This window comes from Drosophila albomicans, chromosome 3, assembly GCF_009650485.2.
Source record: "Drosophila albomicans strain 15112-1751.03 chromosome 3, ASM965048v2, whole genome shotgun sequence".
In the NCBI taxonomy this organism is placed as follows: Eukaryota; Metazoa; Arthropoda; class Insecta; order Diptera; family Drosophilidae; genus Drosophila; species Drosophila albomicans.
The window spans coordinates 8324959-8338824 of NC_047629.2; the positions used below are offsets into that span (position 1 = coordinate 8324959).

The 13866-nt window shown below is 36.0% G+C and overlaps 1 protein-coding gene across 1 annotated transcript in view; it reads left to right on the forward strand.

Moving 5' to 3' along the window:
• Nucleotides 1–9572, forward strand: part of LOC127565705 (putative protein DDB_G0292252) — a 32478-nt gene extending 22906 nt beyond the window's left edge. Inside the window, exon 2 of the mRNA XM_052005636.1 lies at nt 8762–9572. Coding sequence (XP_051861596.1) covers nt 8793–9572 — 780 coding nt within the window. The 5' untranslated portion in view covers nt 8762–8792. The remainder of the gene's footprint in view (nt 1–8761) is intronic.
• The last annotated feature ends 4294 nt before the right edge of the window (nt 9573–13866 follow it).

Sequence of the window (13866 nt, forward strand, 5' to 3'; positions counted from 1 at the left end):
CAAACCCGCGATTCGTGGTGGGAACACGGCTCTAGGCAAACGATTTTGGTGCGTGCTCAATTGGGGAGTTTTCAGTCAGGGGGAATGTCTAACCCCGCCCACAAGTCCACGTGGCATTTCTTTTGTTTTTCGCTAATTTAGCAAAATTATGTTTTGTGCTCTCTCCCTCTTCCCTTACTCTTCAGTGTTGCACTTCCACTCCTCTTCTCATTGTACCACAATAATGTTATGCAACTGCAACACGAACGGGACATGCAATTTTCGACCTATGGTTATGCCATTTCTCATGCACTTACAATGACATCTGAGGAGTATTGTTGTTTTGTCGAATAATTCAAGAAGAGGTTTTGCACTGAAATATAACGAATTATATAGTAGACTGTAGATTTCATTATCATTTTAGGAGTTCAGTTTTCTTTAAGAAATCGAATAAGGGAATATTTAAGTTACTTTGAATTGAAAGCTCTGTTTTGAAGAAGAAGGTTTTAAACTGAAAAATAACGAATTATATAGTAGATTGTAGATTCCATTATAATTTTAGAATTTCATTTATCTTTAATTCAAAAAGAGGTTTTGAACTGAAAAATAACGAATTATATAGTAGACTGTAGATTTCATTATCATTTTAGGAGTTCATTTATCTTTAATTCAAAAAGACGAATAATATAGTTGACTGTAGATTTCATTATCATTTTAGGAGTTCAATTTTCTTTAGGTAAACTAATAAGGGAATATTTAAGTTGTTTTGAATTGAAAGCTCTGTTTTGATAAACAATTCAAGAAGCGGCTTTATACTGAAAAATAACGAATAATATAGTAGACTGTAGATTTCATTATCATTTTAGGAGTTCAGTTTTCTTTACGTAAACGAATCAGGAAATATTTAAGTTGTTTTGAATTGAAAACTCTGTTTTGTCAAACAATTCAAGAACAGGTTTTGAACTGAAAAATAACGAATAATATAGTAGACTGTAGATTCCATTATCATTTTAGGAGTTCAGTTTATTTTAAGTAAACATTCGCTTACCTAGATTCCGAAAAAATAATAAAAAAAAGGTAATATTTAAGATTGTTTGAATAGATGATCAAGTTAAAAAATATTAAGTCCTTCTGGATTCCTTAAATCTTAAGCCCTAATGAACTAGGAGTTTACTTAAAAAAGTATAACATTTTCTATGAATGAAACAACAATATTATTCAAAGTTTTGAGATTCAAGTGAGCATATAGAAATTTATACATTTTAAGTTTTAGGTGAAAGAATAAGCAAATCTTCGAGGTATATTTCGCAATTTCTGGATAATATGTAATCATATAAAGAATTACGAACCTCTCTTAACAATATTTAGGTTCATCTAGTTTCTTTAAATATCAAGTTCCCAATAAATTCTTTGTAATAATACAAATTAAATTTCCATTGATTTCCTTCAATAAATTTAATTTATTAAATCCTTCATTATTATATTTTAAAAAAATTTTCGTAAGGGTATTTCAAAATCTGTGTGCTTCAAGTGAGCTTTGAATTTTTTCTCATTATTTCCCTTCTAAATGAATTAAAATTGCCAAATGTGGGCGGGTTTGGGCAGGGAGAGTCTTGTTTTTAATGCAAATACAAAATGCGAATAACTCATTACGAGGCGCATTAAGGGCAACGTGTGTGGATGGGTGTGCGTGTGTGTGAGTGTGTGCAGGACTCACGCTACGAGAGGGTTGCTTTTGGCCCTCATCCTAGCCTGGTCTGGTCTGGTCTCTCACTTGGCCTGGCCTGGCATGACTTTGACTTCCTTTTCGCTGAGTTCTCTGGGGGCGTTTGACTGTTCGGCTTGCACATGTTTATTGTTGGTGTAGTCGCTGTTGTTGTTGTTATTTGTTGTTGTTGTATTGAGTACCCCTCTGGTATTGTTGTTGCTGTTATATTGGCATCGCCTGGTGCGTGCTCAGTTTGAATCACGCAAATTTCATTATTATTATTTTTAATGATTTGAGTGGAAAAAGTCTACAGCAAAAAATAGAAAAACAAATCCAAGCCAAGCCAAGCCGAGCCGAGCTAAAAGCAACAATACTATAAAACAAATTACAATAGAACAAAACCAGCTCAAACAAAACACAAAAGAACAAGAAAACACCCAGTTAAATAGTCCACTGACCGGATTGCAATGCATTTTGTTTGCATTAAGTGGGGGGTCAACCAACAACTTGCAACCTGCCACATGGATCACGTACTCGTTATATGTTCGCGTAATACTATAAAATATAATGTAATGGCCCGTGCCATGCGTTTGATAATGCTTCCTTTCTATATCTACTATATAGCCAAAGGTAATTTAGCCAATGCCAAGCAAATAAGTTTGTACATTCATCGCAGTCGCATTTGCATTGCATTTGCTAATTTATCAGAGTCACTTAAAGCAGTTCTAATCCATTCAAGATTAGCTAAATATTAACTCACAATTAAATTTTATAGTAAAATAGCTAACGGTGATATGTTCAATAACAACTTATTCCAGTTTATCTTACACTTAACACTCATTAATCAATTCGGTATATAAATGGAAATTACTTTATCGATTAGCACAAGATATTCTTTATAGTATAGTTTTCAATATAAATAAGATAAGTAATTAGAAATTATATAAACTTGATTTATTTTACTTATAGCAACTTCGTTTCAGTTTATCTGTATTTCCTGGCGTCACTTTTCATTAAAATTCGAACTGATCTGCTGATCGCTATCGCCAGATGCCAAAAGACGATCGCAGCTGCATAAGTAAAAAGAATTAAGTGCCAACTTCTAATTGCAGCAAATTAATTATTGATTTGTATAAATAAATTAGGAAGCTTTCAGAATGCGCTATGCTCTAACTATTAAAACAATCTGGCAACGCCACGCTGCATTCAAAATTTCAATTTCTGACTATCGAAGCATAGATATTCGATAGTCAGAAATTGAAATTTTGAATGCAGCGTGGCGTTGCCAGATTGTTTTAATAGTTAGAGCATAGCGCATTCTGAAAGCTTCCTAATTTATTTATACAAATCAATAATTAATTTGCTGCAATTAGAAGTTGGCACTTAATTCTTTTTACTTATGCAGCTGCGATCGTCTTTTGGCATCTGGCGTCTTTTCTTTTTTAATAGCCGAAATAGAACTGATCTGCTGATCGCTATCGATATCGATGTCTCTGATTGTCTATAGTTAGAAATTCAAATTATGAATGCAGCGTAACGTTAGTAAATATATATTAAATTTTTATTTATTAAATAACAACCTATTTCCGTTTTGCTATTGAAAGTTGACATATCATAGAACAAGTTTATTTAATTACAAATTTCAGAGCAAATAATTTTTTTAAATTGTTCTTTTAATAAATATTAATTTTTTTTTATGTCTTTTTAACTTTTTTAAATAGCTTTTAATGTAAGTTGATTATAAAACTCATTCCAGTATTGAGAACAAAGTTTATTTGCTCGGTTTAATCTACTTAAAAACGCTGGCAACCTTTGTTTAGACTATTCTGTATTCTGTTCGTAATCCGTTTAGGGCTGCACCTTTCTACCTTTACGAGCCTTGGCTCATTTTCGAAAACTGTGGACTAAGTACTTTTATTAGACCATCCTGGGGAAGGCGGCTCTCATTCCCCATTCGACGATGCAGTAGCTACTTTTCATAATGTTCCACCTTCAGGTTGTATTTCATGTGTAATCGTGTGTAATTTTTAAGAAAATTGCACGTTTATACACAAACACAAACACAAATACACCCACACCTTATACTGGAAACATCCCCGACACCAACAACCCTAAAACAATGCAGAAAACTTTTAACTCACACGTGTGTGTGTGCAAGTGTAAGTGTGTGTTTTGGTAGTCTATGAGTGTGCGTAAATAAATGTTGCATAAATAATTTCAACTCAATGACTTAATGCCGCTTGGGCAAAGGAGGCGCATTATTGATTTTGTTTTCAGGCCGCCGGCACTCGAAAACTTTAGCTGCCAAAAAAGTTGCAAGCCACAGCCCTTGCCTCCTGTCACATTCCACTAGCTTGTGGGGCATGTTGCAACATTCACTTCCTTGAAGCTCGTCGTTGCATTTAAAGTGCAGCATTCTGTGCTAATTACAAATCAATGGCAATTTAATGGCAAAGCATAAATAGAAGTTGTCTCTCTGCTGCCGGACGCTGTTTTCTAATCAAAAATTGCTTTGTGCCACATTTGAAGCGATACCTCTAAATGGATGGCAGAGAATATGCTACAATTTAGTTAGACTATTAATTACGACAGGTTGCAGTCTCTGGTAGATGCAACAACATGTTCTGCATGTTGCAGCTATGCAAAAATTATTGATGATTTTATTAATTTGAATATTGGCAACGAATTGGAAGTCGCCGTCGTCGTTGGTTGCAGCAGCGACCACGTCTCTATTGCGGAGAGGCATGACAAAACGTTGGCCAAGACATTGGCCGCTTGCAAATGATAAATTTTGTACCAATAGAAAGTTGCATGGAAATTGCAATTTATAGCTGGACTTTGCAGCCGCTACGGCAACATGTTGCAAGCGCATGGCTCTGCGGCAACAAAATGAGTATAATTAGACCGGTTTTGTAATGCGTTCGCAGTGGTTGTTGTAATAGCCAAAGCACTGGCATGCTCATGTTGCAGATGTTGCATGTTGCCCGCGTGCATTAAAGAAGGCAGCAGCAACAGCAGCAGCAGCAGCAGCAAAAGAAGTGCACTCGATTTGAATTATAGCTGGTTGGCCATAGCGATAATTAATCGTGCTATTTAGTGTGATACATGAAATTCTACCAGTTTGTCGGTTATTGATTAGATTCGTTGCCAGGAAGCGCTGTTGCATGCTGCATGTTGCCAGCTCCCAATTGCCGCCTGCCGCAGCAATTTAGACAGACTTTTAATACGCGCAAATTGTACTTAATTTGGCTGGCACATTTTTGTCGCTGCAATTTGCCATGTTGCTGGCGCACTTTCACAATATATTGCCAAGGTGCAGCAGCAACCACAACAACAACAGCAGCAGCAGCAGCAGCAACATCAGCAAGCATTGCTCATTACTAACTACTCTTGAATTTCGCACTGTGTAGACGCAATGATTTTGTTGTTTTGTGCTTTTGCGCATTGTTTGCCTGCTTATGCATATGCCACATGCCACCTCTGTCTTTGCCACACCATTCTGGCTCAGACATTTGCATGCAATGTACAAAATTAATTATTACGCCTGGCCCCGGCCACCTTCTGCTTTCCTTCGACTGCAGCCAAAATCTACAACACAACACAACAGAACGTAACGTAACGTCTGTTGTCCTGAGTCAGGCATTGCATGTCCTGCACACAACTTTCAAGGCATCGTCCTGCCTGCCTCCGTCCCTGACTCCTCCTTTTTAGCCCCTTTGGCTGCACTCAGCTCATTATGACCAACGACGCTTGCGACGTGGCCGGAAAAGTGCGTTCGTTGACTGCTGCCTGCTGGTCAGCGTCGTACTCTTCGTCGTCGTTACTGTAACTCTGATTCGGACTCCGACTACGACTACGGCTACGACTAGAGTTCCGAGTCTGACACCAGCAGTAGCTCTGCTCCTTACTCTGTCTCTGCCCCCGACTCCGACTCCGACTCTGAGCTTGAGTTTGAGTGCAGTTGATGCGTCTGTTTGTTGCTGTTGTTGTTGCATTGGTCATGGCAGCTTTGTATTATTCCAACTGCAGACAGACGTAGGCGAGTTGCCTGCATTGTTGCCAACAACAACAAACACTCACACACTCACACATACACAGAAACACACATACATATGTATTATGCATTAAAATCAACGCCCGTTTTGTGTGCTTGGCATTGCGAAACCGAAGACAGCAGCAGCAACACATTCAGAATCGAGACTCGTGTTCGATTCCTTTACTCCTTATCTCTTTTACTCTCTCTCTCTCTCTCTCTCTGTCTCTGTCTGTGCATTTTAGAGAAAAAGTCAAGGCATGAAAACAGCCCCATTTTTGGGGTATTATGTTGTGTGCCTACATTTAGGCGCATTTACTGCCTGAGTCAATTTGCAGTTGAGCCCAGCAGCTTATGGCGACCAATTCTACAATTCATTTGCAGCAGAATTATGCTCTAATACTTAAGATATGTTAACCTGTGAGAGCTGCATATAAACGAGTTGGATTTTAGATCAAAGTATTCTGAAGGTTATTTCAATTAGAAAACTGAAAACAATAGATTATTCAAGGGAATTCGAAAGTAAACTGGCAATGTTTAACATGTTTTTGAGATGATTAATATAATTTATTACAAGCATATTTCAATGAATTCTAAAGTAGATAAGGAAATATTATCATAATTTTCAGATTTATTATTCAATATAATTTATTAGAAGCTTATTTTTCGGATTTACAAAGCTAGGAATTATTTTCTAATTTATTAGAAGCTTATTTCAATTAAGATAAGTTATTTTCAAAATACAATATATTACAAAATAATGTGCTAGTCTTTAAATTTCATTTAATTTTATTAAATTACATAATACACAAGGAAATTGTAGTTATGAGAAAATATTCGTATATGTCTGTATGAAAGTTGATTTCTAACAAAATTTTCGGGCTTACAGTTAGTAATTAGCACGAAATACTTAAATGTGTCTTAATTGATTTATCTTCAGAAATAAGATAACATATTTTATGGTCATTATATTATTTTATTTAGTATAATTGTAGTTCACAATAATATAATAATTAACCTATCTTAAAAAAGTAAATTCGAATAGAATCATGTTCCACTTCAGTGCTATTAATCAAGTTGTGTCTCTGTGCAGAATAAAAGTTTCTTGAAGTTGAGGGTTATATACCTAAATCTTAAGTACATCTCTGCATAATTTATGTACCAAATTTCGTATATACTTTGATCTCACATCCCAACATCTCTCACACACACACACTCAAACACCGAAAACTCTTGTTTCTACATAAGAAAAAGTTTCTTGCCAGACGTGACTCACTCCACAGTCAGGCTTTTGGTCAGCCCCGCCAGGCATATAAATTATAATGCGGAGTAGGTGTAAAATTTCCGATTACGACTGGGCAAGCAGCCACCACTCTGCATCTCCTCCACTCCTCCCTCAGCCATCAGCCTGTTGTGGCTACTTTACAAGCCCCTTTAGCTCTGCAATGTCGTAGTCCGATGCAGGACGTCGTCGGTTGCAAGGACATGCACTGGACTCGAGCTCGAGCTCAAACTCGAGCGTTTTGCATTTGCAAAATTATGTGGCATGTGTGCAATGTTTTGCCTCTCTCTCTTTCTCTATGTTTATATGTCTTTCCCTTTCACTCTATCAATCTGCCTCTGTTTTTCTCTCCCTTCTGTTGGCGCCGCCTTTTGCCTTTTGTTGTTTTGTGTGTTGCTGTGGTCAACCGGATGGCAACAGGGATAATTAATGAAATTAATGCGCCTGGGCATGAGTTTTAAGTGCACGAAATATATTCGATAAACGCAAATTCTAAATTATGAGCCAAAAGCGGACTAAACTCACAGGTACAGTCACCATCATCCAGCCAAAAGCCGGCTAATAGGGTGGTTCATGTATTTTAATTGCAATTAACTGCTGCAGCTTTCATTATCAAAGAGTCCAGAGTAGCATAATCGACCGACACCGATGCCCTTGCCACTTCAATACTCGAATAATAATCTTATTTGAAAGATATTGATTTATTAAAGAGGAAATAAGAGTGAGCACGTTTAGTGTCGTGTAATAGAAATGCAGATATCACGTCTCAGGAGTTTAATGAAATGTATTCCGTTGCAAAAGGTATATAATAGAACCTGTAATTGTGCTGGCTTCGGTTTAAAAATGAACTACTCTAGTCAATAGATCATATTGGATATGTTGGCATTAGGTAATCAATAGGCATGAAGCTGTTGGTCTCATCAGACGTCAGAAGTAGTTTGTCAGTCTTAAGATGTAGATCAGGAGTCGTGTGTCAGTCATCAAAATCTAACAGCAGCACAAAATATATATAATAAATATAAATTAAGAAACATTATGAGCATCAGGAGACGGAATTAGTATAATATAATAAAGAATAACAAAACATTAATGCAAGTTGTATTTTATGTTGGTTATTATTGAAAAAGCTAGGTATAATACATTTATGTATTACATCAGACAAGCGAAATAAATAATTAAACACTTTGGTACTTTAGTTTTATAAGGTTTATTGATTGCTGCCATTTTAAATCTAATATCGATCAGCACGCGACTTTTCTTCTTCTTATTCCGTCGTCGACATATAGATATGCAATCCTTGGCTTCCCAGCATATCGATAAGCAGGGCTGCACTGTTGTGTAAGCTTGGTTCAATATATTGAGTAATTTCGTTCGCTCATTTGTGATCAGTGAACTAAGTCGCTTAATTTCGCTAGCAATATTGTTACTCGTTGAATTTCATTGAACTTTTTCTTTGATATGATGTTTTGATTTTATTCGCTTGTTAATCTTAAATACTAATCTGAATACAATGTAAGTAATATTATGAATACAGTGTAAGTAATATTATGATTAATGCTAAGATGTACTTTTATTTTTACTCTATATTTTTCTTCGATAGTTGTTGGTGTTTTGATGTTCTTCGTTTGGTAAGCTTAAATACTAATAAGAATAAGCACAATTTTTGAGAATTCTAACGAATAATGCTAAGTTGTACTTTTAAATATAAGACCATTTTCAACATAGTCTTAATTTGTGCTCTCATCTCATTTGCTTACAGGTGGCGCACACAATGCGAGCGGATCAGTGACATGGCCGAGGGCTGCGAGGACTCTGCCGGCGCCACAGAATCCACCACGTCACAGTACAAGCTAGACAAGATGTTGGGCACGGTGTTGCCTTGTGAGGCGGCCGTTGTCGCGACGCCCGGCAGCAGCAGCAGCAGTAGCAACAACAACAGCAGCAGCAGCAATATTGTGAAGCGAGAGTTTTGCGATGGCAACATTATGCCTGGTGCTAGTGTCAATAACAACAATAGCTCCGCCAGCAATAACAACAATAACAATAACAACAACAACAATACCAAATTGCAGGCATTGATATGCGCTGGCAGCAACAACAATAACAACAACAGCAACAACAACAACATTAACAACAACAACAGCACTAATAACAACGCCAACTCAAATAATACGAACAGCAGCAGCAGCTCATCATCCTCCTCCTCATCGTGCTCATCCACATCATCGAGCTCATCGGCCAGCACACTGACCAGTTGCACCACCGCGGCCATAGTGCCCTCCAATTGCTCCACAAATGCCAATAAATCGCCCGGTTCCCCCTACTCCCAGAGTGGCATCGGCATGACCATGGGAATGGGCATGGGCATGGGGATGGGGATGGGCATTGGTGTCGCCCTCGCCAGCCCGATGCGTGATGTCAGTCCGCTGCCCAGCCGATGTTCGCCGGCAGCTGTTGCCGCACAGTCGCCATGTGAAGGTGCCACGCCCTCGTCGCCGCCATCTGACTCCTCGAACAATTCGTCGCATGTGCTGGCGCTCAACATTAAGACCGAGTCGGTGAGTCGCTAAAAGCTAAATTAATTCTCATTAAAAACTAGAGAAATCTGAGCAACTGCAGAGCGCCTTCTGTTTGCCTCTCAATTGAGGGCAGTTCAAGTGGCCTTTAATGATATATTTATTTACGGAAAAATACGCGATAAATAATTACTCAGCAAGTCTTAAAAATCTTCTTCAATTCCACTGAATTATTCTTATTTATGTGCTTTAATCAATAATCGTTTTTTGATGATAATATATTATTTATTTATTTCTAAAATTAATCTAACATTCTTTAAATTGAAAATCTCGCAAGTCTTATAAGGAATTCAGTATTCTTTAACGTAACTAAATGGTTCTAATTGATCAATGATTGATTTTTAGTCATTTTTATTAGGGTTTTTCTAAGGAAGTTTATATTATTGAAGAACTATTTCAGATTTACCAAAATATTTCTATTAAATTTAAATAACATTTAATATTAATATGTAAATGCCCCACAAGCTTAATAAGGTATTCAGTACTCTTTAATTTCACTGAATTATTCTTATTGATGTGCTCTAATGAATGATCTATTTTTTGTGATATTCGTGCCACAAAAATACGTTTTTTTTTAAAAAGAAGTAAATGGTATAATGGAACTATTTTAGACCACGAAAAATAACATTATTTTATAATGACCATTTTTTAAATCACACTGTGCTTCACTTAAGATGTTTTACCAGAGCATCCTTTTTTTGTTTTAGTAAATAAATGGAGAAATAATTAATTGTTATAATTGATTTAAGTTCACTAAAAATTACTATTCCTTTAGTTATTTAAAATGTGCATCGATTAGATCTCATCAATAAATAGAGGTGTGTTGCCTTTTGTGTCAGTTAAATTCTTAAATTGGCTTGTCTTATAAGAAGCACCGCAAATATCATATTTGTAAAACGAATGAAACATTATATAAATCCAGCTAGGTTATAAATTAATTTTCAGTTTATGCCTTTAATAAAAAAATAAATAAATTATATAAATCGATCAGTATTGCATATTCAACTAAAACTTAGTATTTATTAAGTTATTACAAATGCACATCAATTAGATCGCAGCTCACGCGTGAGAAATCACGTGTTCATCTCTATTTGACTGAGTTAAATTCTTGAATTGGTTTTGCTTTTAATTAGCATGCAAACGGTGCAACGTTCATTAATTAGTTGCGCCACCAAACTGGCTAATCATTAAATCTCGCTGAGCTTGCCACAGTTTGCCTTGCTGTTTGTTTGTTGCAACTGCGGCAGCGTCGGCGGCGGCGGCCAAGCATCAAGGGCAAATTTGGCGTCAAATGTTTTATGCCACAAAATGTTTTGTAGCAGCCGCAGGCTTCAGTCATGTCGTGCTCTACACAAAAAATAAAAGAGCTCAGCAACAGAGAGAAATAAAAACAACTGCGCTAGCACTCGGTCAAATATTTGTCCCAATTTTAATGACCATAAAAACTCAACACACAAAAGACAACAACGAACTGAGCCGAAATGAGTTCATAAAAAAATTTGTGCAATTGTCAGCAATAAATAAAAATTTCGCATGTCCTCGTTCGCTTGGACTCGCATTGCTTTTCGCTTGGGCTCTTGGGTTCGATTTGGATTTGGCTTTGGCTTTGGATTTGAATTTGAATTTGTGCCTGCTGGCGCATAGTGGAACCAGCAACAACAACAACAACATCAAAAATAACAATGAGAGCAACAACAACGCGATCTGTTGATAGCTGCGAATCGCTTCGATCAGTTGTTGTTTTTGGTTCTCCGTTTTCAAGTTTATTTTTGTTTAATTTTTCGTCTAAGGCGATTGTTGTCGTTTCTCGTAAATTTTGCCTAAATTACGAGCCGGCCAAAGGGCTGTGAAAATATTTGAGATCGTAAAGAGTTCTTTGAAATTGCCTCAGCGCAAAAAATGTGATAAATAACTAATTACCACAGATTTATATAATTTTTATTACATTTGCAGAATGTTGTCAAATCTAAAATTGGCCATAACTCTTGATTAGCAATGACAGAAAAAATCACCTCAATAATCCAATTTATAGTCCAACTTTTTCTAAGCAAAGCTTGACAAAAATAAATTGCATAGGCTGCAAAAAAAATCGAATTTATAATCGAATTAATGACTCGAATTATTAGGCAAATTAATAAAATGTTTGAGCAGTGCTCATATCTAATTATAATATCGTTAATTAGTTGGCATTAATTTTAAAGCCACTTGGCCATTGCGCATGCCACATTCGATAAAACCAAAAATTGAATTCAATATCTTTGACCGCATTTTGACTTCAGCTTCGGCCGCTTTGTCTCTGTCCGATCCACATGCACTCTAATGACACAATCAGCTCACACAACACGCACACACATCGAATCGAATGGAATTGAATCGAAGTGAAGCAAATGCAATCCCCTCCTTGAAGTTGAACCTCACCCGCTGCTATCAATGCATTGAGCGTTGGGCAAATCATGCAACTAAAATGCGACTTGTAATGCTCAAAAAGCCAAACAAAATGTTGTAAAAAGCAATTAATAAAAATAAAGCAATCAAAAAAGTGCATAAAATTTATGTGCTTGCAGTCAAATGAGTAATCGCTTGGCCCAACACACACACATAAACACACACAACAAACAACAACAATAAGTGCAACAATAATAAACTCGCAACATTTATTGAAAATTAAGCAAAAAAAAAAAGAGCGACAGGCAACGACAACAACATCGCATAAGGCAAATAATAAGCGCAAAATAATCAGCACACATACACGAGTCGAAAAATATAAGAAATAAATTTATATTGGTGACTGCAAACAAGAAAATCCAGGTGCAATAAACATCGTATCAAAGGCCACAACACAGCAAGAAATTTAACAACGAATTGTCACTACACTAACTTCGGAGTAATTAGCTGCGCAAATTTCGTATTGTTTCATTTTGATGGTTAAAAAATCGAGATTTAATAGAAGACTATCGTTAAGAAATAAACTAATTAGAATATTAGACTTCCTAACTATTTACTACTATCGTAAATATAATTTTAGTTTGTATATTTGATTTTCTACAAAATTAATAAACATTTTCTGATCATCGATAATGACTTCATTAATTTTTTTTCATAATTATGTTTATATGTCATATAGTAAATAATTTTGTAGGTTATAAACAAAGGTTACAACAATTAAAATTTCATTATGAATTTTCATATAAATTTGTCATTATATGAATATACAATTTTTTGTCTTATATATGACATTATTTATTTTTCTGTAAAATATATCATTTACAAAAAATATAGGATTTTTATAAAAAAAAAAAAATAAACAAATGCTACTACAATTATTTCACGATAAAAATGCAATATATCGTTATAAAAATAATATAATTTTAGGAATTAAACTAAAATAAACACAATTGATAAAATTGGTGGAATTCTCCAAAATTCGAAAACTGCTCTGAGCTTCAAGAAATAATAACTGAATGGGGCTAATAAAATATATACATATAAGGTAAAGGTTAAAGGTTAACGTTAACACTAAAATAATAATAATATAAGAATAATTAAGACTGCTACAATTGAGTGTACTTGAGATAATCGCTCCCCATTTACAATAAAAGCAAAACAGTGCGATATTATTCGTAAAATATGACAAAATAATACCTCAAAAATACTAAAATATACTAAAGGTTTGTTGATTGGTATATTGAGATAATAGTACATTCAAAATAAACTATAAAATATACCCTTCAACCGTAAAGATAGCGGGTATAAGAAATGTAAATCAACTACTCAAAGATGCTTTGCCGTTTCTCTTATGTTAATCTGTATGACAAAGTCCAAAAACCCGATCTTAGGGTATACATAGCTAAACAGCTTTACAATGGCCAATTGAGACAACATCACAGGGCAGGAAGGGGGGTGATAGGTGCAGTTCACAATATATTACAGCTAATTATGATCAGAGCAGTCGGGCAGCCCATTGGCTACGCAATTTGACGGCTCTGGCAACGTGCAACGTGGAACGTGGTACGTGCAACAGGCGGCAAATTCAATGCAATTTGAGGCCAAGGCGGCAGCCCGCTGTGTGAGTCATATTGGCAACACGGCGAACGCGTCTAATGAGCCTGGTCAGCCGCAGGCTTGGCCCGGATCTGGATTTCTGGCTCTAGCTCTAGCTCTGGCTCTGTGCAGTCCCTCAACCAGATGTGCGGTGAAAGCACAGAGTGCGAATGTGTACTCTAATTTAAAATCTAAAGTCGCTAATTACAAGTTGTGGCCAGCGTTATTATTCGTACACAAAGTCGTA